The 17,981-nt window shown below is 35.8% G+C and overlaps 5 protein-coding genes across 5 annotated transcripts; 2 read left to right on the forward strand and 3 right to left on the reverse strand.

Annotated features, from left to right (window-relative positions):
• Window positions 1-598: 598 nt before the first annotated feature.
• On the reverse strand, window positions 599-1,751 carry LOC108333975 (glyoxylate/hydroxypyruvate reductase A HPR2). The gene is made up of 2 exons (XM_017569512.2): window positions 1,260-1,751; window positions 599-1,132 (listed from the first exon to the last, which is right to left on the reverse strand). Exons 1-2 carry the CDS (start codon window positions 1,659-1,661, stop codon window positions 614-616), a joined length of 921 nt encoding a protein of 306 aa, XP_017425001.1. The 5' UTR covers window positions 1,662-1,751; the 3' UTR covers window positions 599-613.
• An 886-nt stretch (window positions 1,752-2,637) lies between these two features.
• On the forward strand, window positions 2,638-5,467 carry LOC108333978 (rop guanine nucleotide exchange factor 12). Its single transcript, XM_017569517.2, has 7 exons — window positions 2,638-2,902; window positions 3,073-3,189; window positions 3,331-3,485; window positions 3,589-3,663; window positions 3,767-4,039; window positions 4,136-4,456; window positions 4,701-5,467. Exons 1-7 carry the CDS (start codon window positions 2,638-2,640, stop codon window positions 5,088-5,090), a joined length of 1,596 nt encoding a protein of 531 aa, XP_017425006.2. The 3' UTR covers window positions 5,091-5,467.
• A 20-nt stretch (window positions 5,468-5,487) lies between these two features.
• Window positions 5,488-6,680, reverse strand: LOC108333976 (photosystem I reaction center subunit VI, chloroplastic). Its single transcript, XM_017569513.2, has 3 exons — window positions 6,520-6,680; window positions 6,226-6,352; window positions 5,488-5,933 (listed from the first exon to the last, which is right to left on the reverse strand). The coding sequence occupies exons 1-3, from the start codon at window positions 6,645-6,647 to the stop codon at window positions 5,754-5,756; spliced, it is 435 nt and encodes a 144-aa protein (XP_017425002.1). The 5' UTR covers window positions 6,648-6,680; the 3' UTR covers window positions 5,488-5,753.
• Window positions 6,681-7,214: 534 nt separating this feature from the next.
• Window positions 7,215-7,887, forward strand: LOC108333415 (30S ribosomal protein S17, chloroplastic). Its single transcript, XM_017568847.2, has one exon. It carries the CDS (start codon window positions 7,257-7,259, stop codon window positions 7,713-7,715), a length of 459 nt encoding a protein of 152 aa, XP_017424336.1. The 5' UTR covers window positions 7,215-7,256; the 3' UTR covers window positions 7,716-7,887.
• Window positions 7,888-9,380: 1,493 nt separating this feature from the next.
• On the reverse strand, window positions 9,381-15,172 carry LOC108334372 (homeobox-leucine zipper protein GLABRA 2). Its single transcript, XM_017570172.2, has 11 exons — window positions 14,933-15,172; window positions 14,532-14,809; window positions 13,510-13,627; window positions 13,185-13,379; window positions 12,703-13,077; window positions 12,450-12,551; window positions 11,271-11,480; window positions 10,713-10,887; window positions 10,342-10,613; window positions 10,152-10,238; window positions 9,381-10,045 (listed from the first exon to the last, which is right to left on the reverse strand). Exons 1-11 carry the CDS (start codon window positions 15,014-15,016, stop codon window positions 9,665-9,667), a joined length of 2,277 nt encoding a protein of 758 aa, XP_017425661.1. The 5' UTR covers window positions 15,017-15,172; the 3' UTR covers window positions 9,381-9,664.
• Window positions 15,173-17,981: the final 2,809 nt, after the last annotated feature.

A 17,981-nucleotide genomic window follows, 5' to 3' on the forward strand; every position in this document is an offset into this window, starting at 1 on the left:
TCCTTCCCCATCTTCAACGCATCTTCATTATCAACAGTGAAGGCTATGTGCACTCGTGAATGCAAAAGCCAGCAAACCCGGTCAGCCACAGTATATACTCGTGATGCTCACAATGTTTACGCATTATTATTTATTACCCATCACTGGAATCGATTATGCACTTCAAAAATCGAATATATTTGTTTTTCACAGTTGGTATTATGAAATGTTTTAAGGGCAAAAAGTCTTTTCACATTAATTCACCGCAAATCTTCTCGGTTATGAGTGATAGAAAAACCTCCTATTCCGCAAATATGCTCATTTCTCTCCTCACAAATCGCCGAATGCGAACAAGACTGTCAGTTGTTTTTTTCACTAGCAAACCCGCATGAATAGTTAAATTTGTTCATGCAAACATAAACTTGTGTATGGAAATCTTCCGTTGAAGTGCAGCATGACGTCTCTTAGTACAGCGGAAAAAGTAATTAGCAAAACTAGTAAAAAGAATCTAACAAATTAATTAAATTGAAAGTTAAAAGATTAGGTAAAATGTTTAATAAAACCAGCTGATTAACTTCATAATCTAAAGCAAGAACGAAGTGAATGTGAACGAGTGATGTGAAGAAAAGCAGCATCAAATGATTGGAGTCAAAAGAGGCTTGCCAAGGAAGCTTGCCTCTAAGTTTGCAATCACAAGATCTGCCATTGCCATGCAAGTTTCCACAGTGTCACTCCCCACATGAGGAGTCAACACAACATTCTCAAGCCTTAGTAACTCTTCACGCACCTCTGGCTCCTTCTCAAACACGTCAAGGCCCGCACCACCCAGTCTTCCTTCGGTCAATGCGGACACAAGTTCGGGCTCATCCACGTGCGGGCCTCGCCCGATATTGATCAAAATCCCATCTGGGCCCAGTGCATCCATAACTCCACGGTTCACGATGTGACGGGTTTCTTGCGTGAGGGTACAGGCCACAACCAGTACTTCAGAGTCAGCGGCTAAGTCAAGAACGTTAGAGTAATATCTATACCCAGACTCTGCCTTTACACTTCTCGAATGGTAGCTGATGGAGCATCCAAAAGCCTCGGCTCTCTTCGCAATCGCCAACCCAATCCTTCCCAGCCCAATAATTCCAACTGCTTTACCACTAAGCTAAATGTGCAAATCACAAAATCAAATTTAATTTAATTACACTTTTCGTAAACCCTAAACCCCTATATCAAGCGCACAATAATTAAACAAAATAAAAAATTACTGATAAAAAGGGTGAGTGAAGAACCTTTGGTGTGAGGTGAGGAGCAGAATTACGGCGAGGGGAGTGAGAAATTGTGCAGAAGAGGGACAAGGCAAGGGCGACGGCGAGATCGGCGACATCGTCGGTCAAAACGTTGGGCGTGTTGGTGACGGGAATGCCTTTCTCTCTGCATTTTCGGAGGTCGATGTTGTCGTATCCGACGCTGTAGGTGGAGACAATCTGTAGGTTGGGCAAGGAGTCGATGGTGGCGGCATCCACTCCTACTTTGACATTTGCGACGACGGCGCGGACGGAGGTTCCGTGGGCTTGGGCGAAGGCGGCGAAGGAGGGAAAGTGCCAGAGTTTGAAGAGGTTGAAGCGCTTGGTGAGCTCTTCTTGGATGTAACTGTGCATTGGGCAAGTCATTAGCACGCCCACGGATTCCATTTACAATGGAAGTGTTTGGTTTAGACCAACGATTTCTTTCTCATACTCAACTCTGTTTGTGAAATCATCCCTAAACGAAGTTACACAACAAAAGGAAAACCAATTTTAACTTATTATTATTTTTTATATTATTAGGCGAAAACACATTACATTATTATATTAAATATATATAGTTTTATTATTTGTATGAGGAATTAATTTAAAAAATAAAAAATAATACAATGTAATAATTTAAAATTATATATATATATATATATATATATATATATATATATATATATATTTAATCGTTAAGTAATGGGAAGTGATGGACTTTGGGCCATAACACCAAAATAAATTACAGTTTTATAAAACCAAAAACAAAATAATTTTGTACGGGAGCTAAAATAAAAAACTCACCCATTTTATAAGAATTAATATATGTTTAATGTTTTTTAGAGGGACTTAAAACCTGTTTAACAAAATATAAAATTTCATTTTAAACAACTATTAGTATTTGTGATTGTTAAAGAAAGGAATGTTATAATATTTGTGATTGGCTAAGCGTGCATGTCTGTCTTCCCTGGTCTTCAGCTATAGTTGACGTTTAAATTAGAACCTTAGTCAAGAACCACCCAATTTCCCCTCAGCATTCCAGAGCAAAAGCTCCCCAAACAAAACAAAAATAATGCAAATTTTGTTTCTCTCACTCTTAAACCCATTACATTTCTTACAACATGCACCCCACGTTCAAAGAATCCAGCTCAAAAAAGAAAGGCTAACAAAAAAACAAACAAAAAAACCACCTCCACCCTTTTCTCAAACTCACCAACTCCAAAAAGAAAATACAACTCCTTTTCCATTCTTTGCCTTGGCTTCCCCTCTGCTAGTTTCCTTCTCTCCCACTACCTCTCCCTGCAGGTTCTGGGACACCCCATGTTTTGTTCCACCTTAAAGGTTAACCTTTTCTTGGAAATATAAAAAAAGAAGAGGAAACATGGTTCAAGCAGGAGACCAAGATCAGGAAGGTGGTGGCAGGACCAGATTGTTTAACTTCAAAGGGATATTTGAGGGCGCTGGAAGGCATACCAAGAGCCTCAGCATTGATACTGCTACCCAATTGGAACCTACAGAGGATGGTGCAGCCTCTTCAAGAAGTCAAGGATCAAAGCCTCTTAATGATTCAGACAAGATTCCCAAAGCAAGGACGCTAACCAAGGAGGAATTGGCAGCAAAGGAAGCCAAAGAGAAGATCTTGCAAGGTCAATGCCATTACTATCACTATTACTATTTAACAATATTTAACAATTATAATTCATAATCAACTCTCCTTTCATTTCAAAATGTCTAATTTAACATACCAGCAAATTCTGTTCATCACTTTTAATGGATTTGTCTGAAAAGTTGACATTCATGGCTGGGATTAATTCAGAAATGGAACAGATGAAGGAAAGATTTGCCAAACTGCTGTTGGGTGAGGACATGTCCGGTGGTGGAAAGGGAGTTTCGTCTGCTTTGGCACTGTCAAATGCTTTTACAAACCTTGCTGGTAAGTTGACTTTTGTTTCCAGCATTCTTTCTATACCCATTGACTTGTAATCAACAACTTTTGCAATATGGCATTACTTCTTTCTTTGAGAGCTTCTTATCATGATATGTTCTGATAATTCTTATCTCACTGAAACTGCAGCTTCTATTTATGGTGAACAAAAACGGCTGGAACCAATGCCGGCAGAAAGGAAAGCAAAATGGAAAAAAGAAATTGATTGGCTTCTATCAGTCACAGATTACGTTGTTGAAATGGTTCCTTCACAGCAAAAGTCCAAGGATGGTACAAATATGGAGGTAACCCTCTTTCTCTCTATTTCTATATAAAGAGTATCTGTGTTATTCTTTCTATCATCATAACTGCTATCTATATGATAGAACCGGGTTTTTCATTGGCTAGATTATGACGACACGACAAAGGACGGATCTTCACATGAATATCCCTGCCTTGCGCAAGCTTGATGCAATGCTTATTGTAAGATCATCAATCCTGATTATCTCTTGAGCTAAATGTGATAGTTCTCTTGTAGGTTTAAATTGACTATTAATTGTCCCGAGCAATCTCTGATGATGAACAGGAATGTCTGGATAACTTCAAAGATCAAACCGAGTTCTATTATGTGTCAAAAGATTCAGATGATTCAGATCCAGACTCAAAGAAAAAAAATGATGATAAGTGGTGGTTACCTACTCCTAAGGTTCCGGCAGACGGTCTATCTGAATCGGCTAGAAAATTTCTGCATTACCAGAAAGATTGTGTGAATCAAGTACTTAAAGCAGCCATGGCAATAAATGCCCAAATTTTATCAGAAATTGAGATCCCTGAAAGCTATATTGACTCCCTACCCAAGGTGATACAAAAAGAACCAACGAAAGCTTATAGTTAGCACCTGGAGAAACATTGTAATACATAATCTATTTTCTTTTTTCCTTTTCTTCATTTACAGAATGGAAGAGCAAGTCTAGGCGACTCGATCTATAGGAGCATAACAGTTGAATTTTTTGATCCTGACCAGTTCCTGTCAACCATGGACTTATCATCAGAGCATAAAATTCTGAATCTCAAGAATAGAATTGAAGCATCCATAGTAATTTGGAAGCGGAAGATGAACCACAAAGATGGAAAATCTACTTGGGGTTCTGGAGTGAGTATCGAAAAAAGAGAACTATTTGAAGAGAGAGCAGAAACCATATTACTTCTCTTAAAGCACCGTTTCCCTGGCCTTCCTCAATCTTCACTGGATATAAGCAAAATCCAATACAACAAGGTAAGAGTATGTCCCTGAGTTTAGTTGTCCAATATCTATACACACACTGTCTGATCAATTAAAAAAATCTGCACACACTCTACTTACAATGAACTGCCTAAGAGATTCGTTTGATCTTAAGATCTAGACACAACAACATATTTGGATTCCTTTTCAGTTTTTGTTGGCAACGTTGGAAGGGCCGTTCAATAGAATGATTTTATTGTGTTTAATTTAAACGAAGGAGTATTTGTTATGTTGGCAGGATGTGGGGCAAGCTGTTTTAGAAAGCTATTCAAGAATATTGGAGAGTTTGGCCTTTACTGTTCTTTCAAGAATAGATGATGTACTCCAAGCAGATTTCCAAATTCAATGTCATAATATATCAGCAGGAAAAAGCAGAAACTCAATTTCCAGGCCTCCTAAAGAAGAGATGGAGAAGGTTACCACTGAAGCACCTGGTTCAATGACACTATCAGATTTCATGGGTTGGGGCTCTGATCAAGAAGACTCAACGTTGAAGAAGGACCCCTCAGATGACTTATGCAAAGACGAGGATACGAAGCCACAAAAACTTGCTAACGTAGTGACCAGCAAGAAGATGTCATATCTTGAGAACTTGGGAGCCACGAGAAGCCCAACAGCACGACATTAAAAGTGCATTAGACTCATAAAGGCGTTTGTTGGATTGCTGATCAATTATTTCATTTCACATAGGAATGCACATACAAAATTAATGGCTTTGAAGCATGGTCAGAGATATGGCATCCTCACTATACGAAGGATTTGTAGTCTGGTAGTACTGAGTCGTGGTTTTTTGACGATACCTAGCACAAATGTCATCCATGTTTGTCCCTCCCCGTGACCTGTCATCAAGTCACCGTTCCTTTCTGTGACTGTGACAGTGTTAATGTAGAGACCATCCTGTACTGATGTCACAGGCCAACGTGCGTAACATACAACATCTTCAAGTTTTGCTTTCTATAAATTAGAATCATCCCAAGCAAATCGAGTATGTTAGTAAAACATGGCCAATCGGCTTAACTCATAGCTTAACTCATAACATCAATTGCATTAAAAGATCTTGAGTTTCACTACTACCGGTGAGGTGATCCCTTACTGTTAGGCCATCCATGAAAATAAATAAATAAATCATCATCACTATACAGCAAACACTATTTCTGGACCAGAAATAAACATGATTTAATAGAAGTAGGCTTTAGACTTTCTTAAACATTGTATGCAAGCAGAGATATACACGTTCAGTTCAAAAGAAGAGGGAGGAAAGAAGCTAAACAGATGGAACTTGGAAACTAAATTAGATCTTGCCACGGGGACCAAGCTTTGGTGGAAGTTGTGGACCTTTCTTGATTGGTAGAATGTCACCTGAAGCAGTGGCACTGAAGTATGTCAGGGTGGAACCACCTCCCAGGATCAAAAACTTGAGCAACAATCCCCTCTTTGTGAATGGAGCAGCGAATGTCTCGAAGAACTTGCTCTGCAAATCCATATCAACGAGGGAGATATAATATAAGTTTGAATTTTCAATGGAACTAAGTTGTGTAAGTGCATAAAAGCTTATTGTAGCCACTCCTAAACATATACAGAGCTGAATGAAACCATCCACTATTGCTTTCAATGCCTTGATCCTACACTGTTTCTTCGCTCAAACCATTAATTGTTCCCTTACTATTATGCAAATGCTTGACTTTTTCATACTTATTTCAACTGCCACTGAATGCATTTCCAGCTATCTCATTAATGAACAAATAGTAAAAAGAAACAAAAACCTGAAGAGGGTTGTAGGGTGAAGGTGCATCGGAGCCGTACAAGTCCCACTGGCCTGTAGTGTTGCCTAGATCCTCCAAATCAAAGTACACACTCTTGTCACCGTACTTTGCTACAACAGCACCACTCCTGAAAATGGTAGCTTTCACGTGCAATTAAAATCTGCAGAAGCCTTCTTTTTCGTTTTCCAGAAACACATAAAACGAAAAGGAAGACCCGTGCACATGCATATTGATTTATAATTCATAGTTTAATAATCTTCTTCTACCAGAGTAATGATATTACAAATGGTTTACCTGAAATTCTTGGCTCTGAAACTCTTTTGAGAGGGCTTCAAAGAGAGCTTAGTTCCAGCAAGGGAAGATCCAGCAAGACCCTTCAAAGTGGATGGTTGAACAACAGCCAAGCTTGCCAGAGAAGCCATTATGCGCTTTGTGCTTCACACACAGTTACATTGGTCTTCATATGTTACAGAAATCTCATCAAATTGCCACGTCACCATCTCCATTTCCTTGTGCATACCATGGAAGTCTCATGACATGCCACGTGGTTCCGAGATGGATAACCCTATCCTCTTAGATTTTCTCTGTAAGAAAATAAATAACATAAGTTAACGTTAGAGTTTCCAAAAATTGTCGGACCATCTTTAAATTATGCGGTGAATTAATTAATTCAATTTTAAATAGTTAAAAATAAACAAAACTATTGTTAAGAGTTCAATAATTTATTAACTGAAATCCAGTTCGATTAAATTTAAGTAGATAATAAGAGGGCAATAAGAATTATGAAATAATTTCTTAACATGGATATATTTATAAGAAAAACATTTCTTTGCACTAATAGTTTTATTAACTTTGGTTGTACATATAAACCAATTTTATTTTTTTGTTCGCGAATAAGGTGTTAATTGTTTGGGCTTTAGGCCCATCTATATGTTGGGTTTCAAGGGAGTGGGAGATGTAAGAGAAAGGGAGAGTGATAAGGAGATAAAATATGAAGTACAGAGAAAGAGTGTGCAAGAAACGGATAAGAAATGTGGCTTCTTCAGCTCCCTCCGAAGCTCTCAACCCCATTTCTGACCGGCCACTCCCATGGCTCGAACCTTCTCTCGAAACCCAATTCCGGCGTGGTTAGGCCCCAATGGGCACCGCCGTGTTCCGTCCCTCAAATAAAAGCGATGAAGACAATGCAGGGAAAGGTGGTGTGCTCCAGCAGCGATAAGACGGTGGCTGTGGAGGTGGTCAGGGTGGCCATTCACCCAAAGTACAAGAGGCGCTTCAGGAAGAAGAAGAAGTACCAGGCCCACGACCCAGATAACCAATTCAAAGTGGGCGACATCGTTCAGCTCCAGAAGACCAGGCCCATCAGCAAGACCAAGACTTTTCTAGCCCTCCCCGCTCCCCAACGGCGTTCCAACGAACCCTCTCAGCGGGAAGAGATTTTCATCGATTTCGAGTCTTTCGAGTCTTTCGGGTCCGAGTCTCAGTCCTAGACTCTCCTCAATTTCACTCTCATGCGTATTTTATCCAATCTTTTTTTTTTCTCTTTCCGCTTTGTGTGTTGTAATTTCCATGGTGCAACTCTTTCGTGTTAGTGCACTGTTTATATGTGCAATTCTTATCATTCTAACTACGGCTATCATATATAATCGTCTTTTGCTTTAATTGATTGCTCTTGCTCTATGGTAATTCGGAGGATTGAGAGAATTCAGGAAATTTTATTGTTTAATTCCATACAGCAATGAAATGAGAGTGAGACTTGCTGGGACTGGGAGTGGAGAAGTTGGTGCTAACGAAATCAGTTTGATATATGGTTTTTGTTAATTTTGTTATCGTGAGAGCTTTTATCGTTTATGGATCCCTCTGAATGTTTGATGAAATGTCCCATTGGCTTTTGATCAATCTTCAAATGTGGCGTTATAGCAGTGTTGTTATCTTTGAGAACTTGTTGTGACAGAAGGTGTGTGATGAAATGTTCGATTATGATTCTGATGGCCAAATATCCATCGTAATATGTTGAGTTTAACTTCCCTCTTAAGCTCTGAATTTTCCCTTCCAAGTGTTTTATCCAACTCATCGCTTGATCTCCAAGAAAGCAAGACTTTTTTTTTTTTACTTTTACACGTAGTACTGTAGTCAATAAAATGAAAGCTCTTAAATAGTTGCCATGTAAATACGTGGATCAAATGCAGTGATCTTGATAAGTTTTGATATGGAAGTGTGATTGTGGAAGTAGGATAAATTTATGTATGTTGAACATCATACAAGTGATAAGCACTCAAACTTGATTGATGCTTTAATGTTTGTGTTAATATGGTTCTAAGTTCACCTTTAATTGGCTCACGGCGCAATGAAGGTCTTCTCTTCAATGTTTTACCCCTCTCCTATTTATTCCGCACACTATAGTGATATAGGACTTGATTTTACTGTACTTTCTACAAGGCATTCCTAGAGTTAGTCCATAGTTTGCAATTGTTTTAAGCTTTCGGACAAGAGCTTGAAAGGGGGAATTGCAAATTGGGTGACTAGATGCTAATGGCAACCAAATTATGCATAAAGGTTTAGATAAAATATAATGGCACGTGCATGAGACGAAAGAGTGATGGATGCTGACCTATAAAAAAGGATCTGGTTACTGTATTGCCTCCATACTTTCTGGGATGTGCTTGTTGCCATTTTTTGTGTGGAAGAATTCCCACATGTAAATTTAAAGGCTATTAACATTGTCAGCAATGCAGGTTGCATAAATTTAGTTCTAGGTGAGAAGCAGCAAGCAAAAACAGATTTTTCTTTTTCAAAATATTAATTATGTTTGCTGATCAGCACTTTGTGCCGAAGTAACGTTCTGAAGAATACTATTTTTCTGAAGTTGAAACTCTTTACATTCTTTTTGTTCCGACGAGTCCTATCTTTGAAATTTGGTTGGTTTTAAGTTTTACAAACCTATCTTAATCATCAAATGGATTTATGAACCAAACATCCACAGTTCTGCATGATTATAATTTGGGCTTCATCAAACAGTAACGTAAGTTTGCTTCCTACGGAAACATAAAGTAGAAATTGGGTGTAAATAACTTATCATTTCTCTTCCATTTCAAGAGGATAATTTCTGAGCCATCAAACCAAACCATGTAAGGCATGAATAATCAAATAGCTACAAAAAAAAAAACCAACTGCATAAGGAATTAACAAATGATAATTCTATACACGCCATAGTTAAAATCTAAATTCTAAAAGCTTTTTGTCTCTCTTTCTACCTACAGAACTGCAGATACAGATATACATACTTGACCAAAGCCTCCTTGGTAATGGAATAATGAATAAAACAAACGCAAGCTATTTTTGCCAAACCGAATACTATCCAAAAAAGAAATAGAGAGTCTAAGATCATCACTGCGGATTATTGTCTATGACTCTCTATCAATTGATTATCTGATTTTGACTAGCCCTCTTCACATTGTAAGCATGTTCTGATATTTCTCAATGTACAAGATACAAGAGTGTTGACAGAGTCCACAGCCTCCACTGTTAACTTGGCTGTGGGAGATGCATTAGTCAGGATCTGGAATGCCATTGTAAACAAAGATCCTCCTTCGGTATATTTCTCTTCCTGCCTTGAAGTAATCACCAATGGTCTTGACTCGAGGCCATCAGGAATTATAGAGAATCCCGAAGGCAGTATGGCAAGGTTGCTTGAATCACATCCTGTCATCACAGACTGAATACCAGTAATGTCCACAGAAGCATATACCACCATTGACTCATAAGGATTTGTGCAGCTATCTTGTAGTATCCACACACTGTTTTCTTTCAATTTAATTGTCTGTGGAATAAATAATCCCATATTTCACTTAGCACCATAGTTTGATCTGAATGCAGTTCACATTTTCATTTCGTGAAGTATTGAAATTTGAACCGAAACAACTTACTTGAATGGTAACTGCATTGCCTCGGTCTTGTCCTTTGGATAAATTTGCAATGGACAGCACTGTCCCACCACTTGACATGATATCCCACTTAGACAATATATATATGATAAGTATCAGCAAATTTAGCCAATAAATTTATTAAGCCAAGACTGACAAAAAAGATTAAGAAGGAAGAAGACAAGAGTGGTACCTCACTTCGGCGTGTTTCATCTCTCAAGAAATCAAACAGAACATTTTGTGAGACTGGCAACCATACAGAACAAACAGCGCACAGTATCAAACCAAGAGGTTCACCAGGATCGTTCAAATTCTTTCTAGAACTTATCCTTATGTCTTCCCCGTTTTTGCTTGTAACCTTAGTCCATGTGTGGAAGCTTGATGCGCCAATTGCATGGCAGAAACTCCATGTCATTCTTTGTGCCAACTTCAAAATGCTTTTTCTCCCAGCCAATGTGGCAACACCTAAGTAACATTTTGTCATGCATGCAGCACTCTTTATTTGTAGATGCTTCTTAGTAAAGTAATCTTAAACAAAGTAACTTGTAAGAATTGATTACTCACCAGTTGAATCCTTCATGGGAACATTAGTTGCCATGAAAAAAACCAGACGCTCACATTGAAGTTGTAGAGTCGTAATCCAATGCCTTGCTCCAAAGGCTAGGCCACTGTTCACAATGGTACGATACAAGGAGTGAACTGCACTCTTCTGGCATTCCAAGTGCTCCACCCATATTACCTAAAGACAAAACAAAGATCAATACCTAGTCTACTCTCTATTTCCTTTTTTACTTCAATAACTCCAAATCCACTTCACCAACTGTTCTTCTAACTAAATGTTTGATCACAAAACATCAACTGTCTTCCTTATTTTATTAACATAACAGCTTTATATATAGCTTTGCTTCATTCAAGTAATGATTATGTTACCACCGACGAAATTCCTAATGGTACCACCTAGTTTCTGTACCCATATAGTTTATTTAATTTTCTCACTGATTAGTTTTTGCACCGACTATAACGACGAATGCATTTCCTAAAAACAAAATATTGAGGTTGAAATTTTCATGGGTCCGAATGTAACAGAAGTGTGAATCAATGTATGACTTGACTTGTACATACTTTGCAGTGGCCATTGGACTTGTCCTCAATAATGCAACCGGAAGGGCGTTTTCTGCATTTCACGAGGGACGCGTCAATGTTGTCTTCTACTTTGTCTATGGATACATCGACGATTGCCCACTGCTCAGCACTCAACTGTTTGCAGAAACGGACAAAATAGACTTCTCTTGTGGGCACCATCGGAGTGAGCATTTGCAGCTCAGCAAACATCTGCACCCAATATATACAAAATTAAGGTTTATAGTTTCTTGTCAAATTAAAACCTTAGTACTGGGTAAAAGCTTTAGTCTTGTCCACAATTTAGAACTTCGACAAGGTCATTATCGTCTTTCTCTGTTCATGCATGGTGGGGTATAAGCTATTAAACACTGATTTATGTTTTTTTTTGTTGGCATTTACCATAACTCTTTTCATAAAGGACACGTAAGAGAAAGAGACAGAGAAAGAGATTCCAGCTGGACACACACATTGGAAAATGGCAACAGTTATACATAGTACATGAGTATATTATGTTACTATCATTTTAAAACCTTCTGCGACTTTGTCTCTATACTTTGTGTGATATAAATAAATAAAGGTCGTATTTTGAAAGGCGCCAAAAAAAAGTTCGCACTTTGAAACAGAAGACCATTGCATGAGCATGGGGTTATGAAACCGTAATTTCTGTGAGTGGAAGCGTATGTTTACTCATGCAACTCAAGCTTTTTACCTTAAACATTTACAACTTTAAGACAAAACGTTAAAATGTACGGAAGTAGCTCGAAAGCATCTTCTTCTCTTGTTTTCAATGGGTGGACGTGGACCACTGAGAAAATAAATTTCCATAACAATAAATCCACGTTTGAAGAGTTGTTTCTCGATTGAAACGGGAAATAAATTTTATTAAAAACATTTGGCTGAACGAAAACGATTGAGCGTGACTGCCTAAACTTTTTAATATTATATCAAACCTTTCACTAAGTAGGACCCGGTGAATTTAATATAATATAACATAGTTTGCAGGCACGTGGAACACGAGCAGCCGGTGTAGGTATGCAGTTCATCACTTTTTTACATTATTATCGCAATAAAATTCAGTGTGCAGTTTGTGGTACGGTGAATTCAGTGTTTGATGGAGGAGAATTAATTACTGACAGAAACCATGTAAGAAGAAAAACGGTAATAACATTTTCCTCTTACCAGTTGTACTGCACCATTCCTGTTAGGACCTTCTCCGTTGCATATAACATCGACTGTTGCTGCCTTAGATATCAAACATGGAAACATTTCTTTCCATTGATTCTGCAAGATTTTCACGAGTCATGAAGTACTACTCTTAAGACAAGCTTCGGTTTACTTAATGAGACATCATAATATTCATATGGTTCTTCAAGATTATGTTTATGATTTAAAAAAACATATACATGCATATAGGTATGTTATATATTCTTACCACATCTAGAAAACTTTGGACAAGCCGAGGGAGATCCACAAAAACAACTCCAGTGTCTCTTGAGGCTTCAATGGATCTCTTTGGCTTTCCACTGCTTGAGTTTTCAACTGCAAACTCCTTCACATATTCGTCGTAGTTAAGTATTTCGCGACCAGTCTCGAAGCTACGTAGCCATAATGGTTCTCCCATGGTAGCCATCTTAATCAGTTCCTCCAATGCTTGGTTGACTATATCCATTATCCTTGAATTGTCGATTCCGAAAATTCCAGTGTAAAAATCCAAAGAGCTTCTGTTTTCTTGGTCATGGCCAGAAGAACACGAAGGGGACGTTGACCCAGGTGCGTATTTCCCTAAAGCTGCTCGAAGCTTCTCTACCTACAAACAGTACGTGTGATGAGTGAGAGTGTAAATCTTTTCAACGTTAGCTTTTGTTTTATAATCAAGAAAATAAGGAAACTAACAACGTAAATTAACAAGTAAACCTCGGCTTTGAGTTTGGCATTTTCAATACGTAGTTGTTGTTCTTCGGTCGGCATGGCTCCATCTCTGCTTGTGGTGGGCACGCCGCAGGTGGGGCAACATGCTTTGTTTATTGTCTCTCGTAAGGTTTTATTTTTCTCCTTTAGTTTCTCTATTTCTGACTTCAACAAAGAATTTTCGTGACGCTCTTGTATTGCCTGCAAAAGCCAACGCTTATGTATACATAATAAGCTAAAAAGGTACCAAAAAAATTATCAAAAACTGGACTAGAGTCAACGGAGTACCTGGGTTTGTGAGTAAGTGAATAAATTTAATTAAATTAATTACCTTGATTTGGGTTCGACGATTTTGGAACCAAAACTTGACTTGCCTTGGAGCAAGGCCTAATTGCTTGCTTAATTGTTGCCTCTGCTTTTCATCAGGATGTGGTGACTCTTTGAAAAGCCTGTAAAACAACATTACATTCATGTCAGTTTTTCTCTTGATCACTTATTTTATAGGCACAGTTTTCCAACAAATAGGGCTTAAAATAATCAAACAAGAATGTAACACAAACAAGAACACCCATCCATGATATCAAGGTGCCGATATAATACTTTTATTTTGAAATATGAAATGATTTAGGAAGAATCAGCTTAAAAGTTAAAAATATAATTTTTCATCATGTGTTTCATAGGTGTAGAATCCTAATATAAAACAAAGAAATAAAGCAAAAGCAGTTCAAAGCTAAGAATTTCAAGCTTTGCTTTTCATCATCGTCCTTTTATTAACCATATGATATCAATAATTTTCTTATGAACCGTGGCCAGTAGTAGGGTACAAACTGAGCAGCCATGCTTTAAAGTCACCACTGATAACTCTCGCTTGCAAATCATTGCTTGGTTTTATAGGTGAACCTAAATCAATGACTGATTATATCTAATGACACGAGCAAAGAAAACCACTCCAAAGGGTTCTCGATTAAGAAATACTAACTATAGCTTTTGTCTCTCTCTCTCTCTCTCTCTCTGGTAACAGTAATGATGACGATGCCTATATATAGAAGTATATGCAGGAGGAATGACAGAAACTCAGCAAAAATGGAAGAAAATTTTGTATTTTCTTCCATTAATCAATGCCAATAATCCAAACTCAGCTCAACACGTTATACCACACTTTGTTGGGAACTGTAAAACATCTAAAAAGACAGAAAATAAAGCCATAAAATTTTGTATTTTTTAATGAATTTGAATCATTAGTAAAGAGTTTTCTGGGACAGAAGAGAGAATGTGTTAATGATGTTTGCGAACTCAGGCTTAATGGTGCAGAGACGTAAAACAGTGAGATTGTATTATTATTATTATACTAACGCTTCCATTTCTCTGATCTGATCAGCAGTGTGTCTGTGATATTTCTTCCTCTTCTTCTTTTTCTTTCTGTCACCGTCAGCATCAGCATCAGCATCCTCGTGTTCACCTTCTCCTTCAAAATCATCCTCTGATCTGGATCTCGTGGGGCCGGAATTCTCGCTGCTAATCTCTTCCAGCCTTTCACCTCCTCCACTCCCGTCTTCCCACTCCTCCACCTCCATGTTCGAAGTGGCAGCTTCGGCCTCCGCCGCCACACCGGCATGGCGAAAAATCCCAGCCTTGAATGCAGGAGGGAGAGCCGTGAGAGAGATAAAACACAAAAAAAAAACACGAAAAACATGTGTATATATATATACATACATAACAGGAAAGAAAGAAAAACTGAGAATAATAGAATTTACAAGGCTGAGAGAGAGAGCTGGGGAGGCAAAGAAGTCTTTGGCGTGAGAAGTGGGTGGTGGATTGTTCGACATGTCAGCGCCCATTGGAGAAGAAGAAGAAGAAGAAGAAGAAGAAGAATAATGGAGAATGTGTTGGAAGAAGAGATTAAAATGGTGGAGTTTGTGTTGTGTGGGAAAGAAGAGAGAAAGAGAGAAAGAGACGTAGCGAAGAATGGATTTAAGAATATAAAAACAAAGGAAGGAACTCGCTAAGGTTATTTAAATATATATTATTGTCATTTATTGTATTTTATTTGTTTCTTATGCGAAATGTGGAGTGAGTGAGAGAAAGAGAATACTGGTAGGATTGACTGTTAGATAAGATAAAGAGAAAGCAGTGTGAGGAAGAGAAGAGACCCAACTAACTTGGGCAGTTGAATTTAAGACTTCAACGGTATCTTTTTCTTAAATTCTCCATTTATCTTTTGCTTTTTACTTTCACCACCTAAATAAATGGAGCAGAGAATTCTCGGATAAGTATTTTCTTTTAAATTAATTTTAACAAATCGTGAAAGGAATTTAAATAAAAGAATGTCTTTAGCTTTCATTAAATGCTACAAGAAACCTTTTAAGCTTAAAACATTAAATTTAAAGGATTTGCTTTTCGATCTTCAGGCCCACCGATTCAACATCTTAGGAGAAATTGGTAAGGTGGTTTTTCTGAAAAAAATAAAAATTACTTTAAAAACTCAAACTTTAAACTCTTACCGACGACTGTATAAGGTTTTAACATTCTTAAATAATAAAATTATCTTTCTTTTAATATTGTTAGCTTATTTAAAAAATATATATTTCTCTAATAGTAGTAAAAATTACTGAACAGATGAAATTTTAAACTAAATTACTAGTATATTTAATCTTTTAACTAATTTTATTTATTTAAATTAATTTAAAAAATAAATAATTTTAACTTTTTCTAAGAGTTTTTTACGGGTTGATAGCTGACCCATCCGACATTTTTTATGAGATATAGTATAAAGACTTGTTTTCACACTAGTAATATATATATATATATATATATATATATATATATATATATATATATATATATATTAACGTGCCTATTATCTTTTGAATTTTGAAAAAATGAAAGATAAAAGTGATATTTTTGAAATTTACGTAAATATATATATGTCTTAGTTAGAAAAATATCATACATATCATCTCAATTATATTCAAAATCGAAATCATAAGCATTGATATTCCTTTTTAAAGTTTATGTTTCAATTATTAATCTATTTGAACAAGATTACAGACCTCGATTGTATGCAGAATCGAGATCATATAACCTGATATTTCTTTTGCAAATCGACATTTCAACTATCAATCTGTCCAGACAGAACCATATACCTTGATTGTCTACATAATCGATGTAATATCCCCTTTATAGCTTCGATTACATGTAGAACTCGTGTCATAACTTTTTAAAAATTTTATCACTTTTTTTTATTGTCTAAACAAAATTATACGCCTCGATTGCTTTGAACTGAGTCAATAGACCTCTTCTTTTCTTAATTCTTTAACTAAGACAAAAATGTTACATTTTTTATTTTGACGATATATATATTGGTTCTTTAAGCGTTGCGAACAGTTAAAATAATCACTGTCATTTCTTTTATTACCTTAGTGTTTCAAGTATAAATAAAAAGGTTTAAGATAATTTAATTATTTTAATTAATGTTGTATATATTTATATAAAAGATAAAATAATATTATTCATATAAGAAAATAAATATATTGAATTTTGATGTTGAATATAGTGTTTGAGTGAATTAAAGAATTAATGATTTGTTTATTAGGATTTTTGTTTGGATAGATATTTTTAAATTTTTGACTTAATTAACTTAGTTATTAAATTGTTATCATTTACATATATCAATAAGGGAATATGGTTAATACTCAAGTGATAACTTGAAGAATTAAATTGAAAATTTTGATTGACTAAACCACAATTTGAGTGAGGATAATTAATATTGATTTTTAGTCTTTCCAATTTAATGTTACTCCAACTATCAATACGATGTATGAGTGAGAAAAAAAAGTTCAATCAATTTTTTGTTTATATTTATTAATTAATGTGCATTTAAATTATTATAATGTTTCCTCACTCCAATTATATTTTTACATAAATGATTAAGAATTTCAAACGAACTCTTAATTTGTAATTACCTTAATTTGTAATCACCTTAATTTGTAATTATCTTAATTTGTAATTACCTTTTATCTTGCTCACATGCAAATTCAAAACTTTTTAATATCACTAAAATCTTACTCGATAAAAAAGCTCATAAAAGAAATCTCTTTACCACACATTATGGATTAGTACATTTACTAGAAGACAAAAAGTCTTTACATTAAGACCTTAAAATTGGATAACAAAAAGTGGATGTCTATTGTTAATCCTAATATACCTTTCACACCACCTTTTTTTAATAAAAAAGATTTAAAATTTAAAAGTAACAAGTTTGTATGTTGATAAGAATGATTTTCATTTCATTTTATAAAATCTATATTTTCATTCTAACTTATAAAAAAATTAATATATTTCAATTTTAAGTTTATTTTTCTATGAATATTTATAAAAAATCAGACATATAATCTCATAAAAGAGTATACCTAACAAAGAGGCTTATGCTTTTATAACAACGAGTCAACTGCATACGCTACTAATCATTACTAAGTGTCGTATTTCTATTTGTTAAGTTGAATTCTATGAACTCCAAAAAGTAAATAAAATTCACAACTCTAAATAACAGTTACATTATTTACAAATTGTTTAATATCATTACCTGAATGGTAGATTTTTTTTTTCTTTTCAAGATTAAATATACTTTTACTGTCTAAACCTTATTTGAAATTAAAATTTATACTTATTTTAAATTTGATATATTTTTATTTTTAAATTTTAAAAACAAATTAATATAATTATCTTAACTAAATAATATTATTTTTTAAAATTTGTTAAATAGTGTTATTAGTTCATATTGAAATAAAAACGTGTTTAATTGTG

The sequence above is a fragment of the Vigna angularis genome, chromosome 11 (assembly GCF_016808095.1).
Source record: "Vigna angularis cultivar LongXiaoDou No.4 chromosome 11, ASM1680809v1, whole genome shotgun sequence".
NCBI classification, from domain to species: domain Eukaryota; kingdom Viridiplantae; phylum Streptophyta; class Magnoliopsida; order Fabales; family Fabaceae; genus Vigna; species Vigna angularis.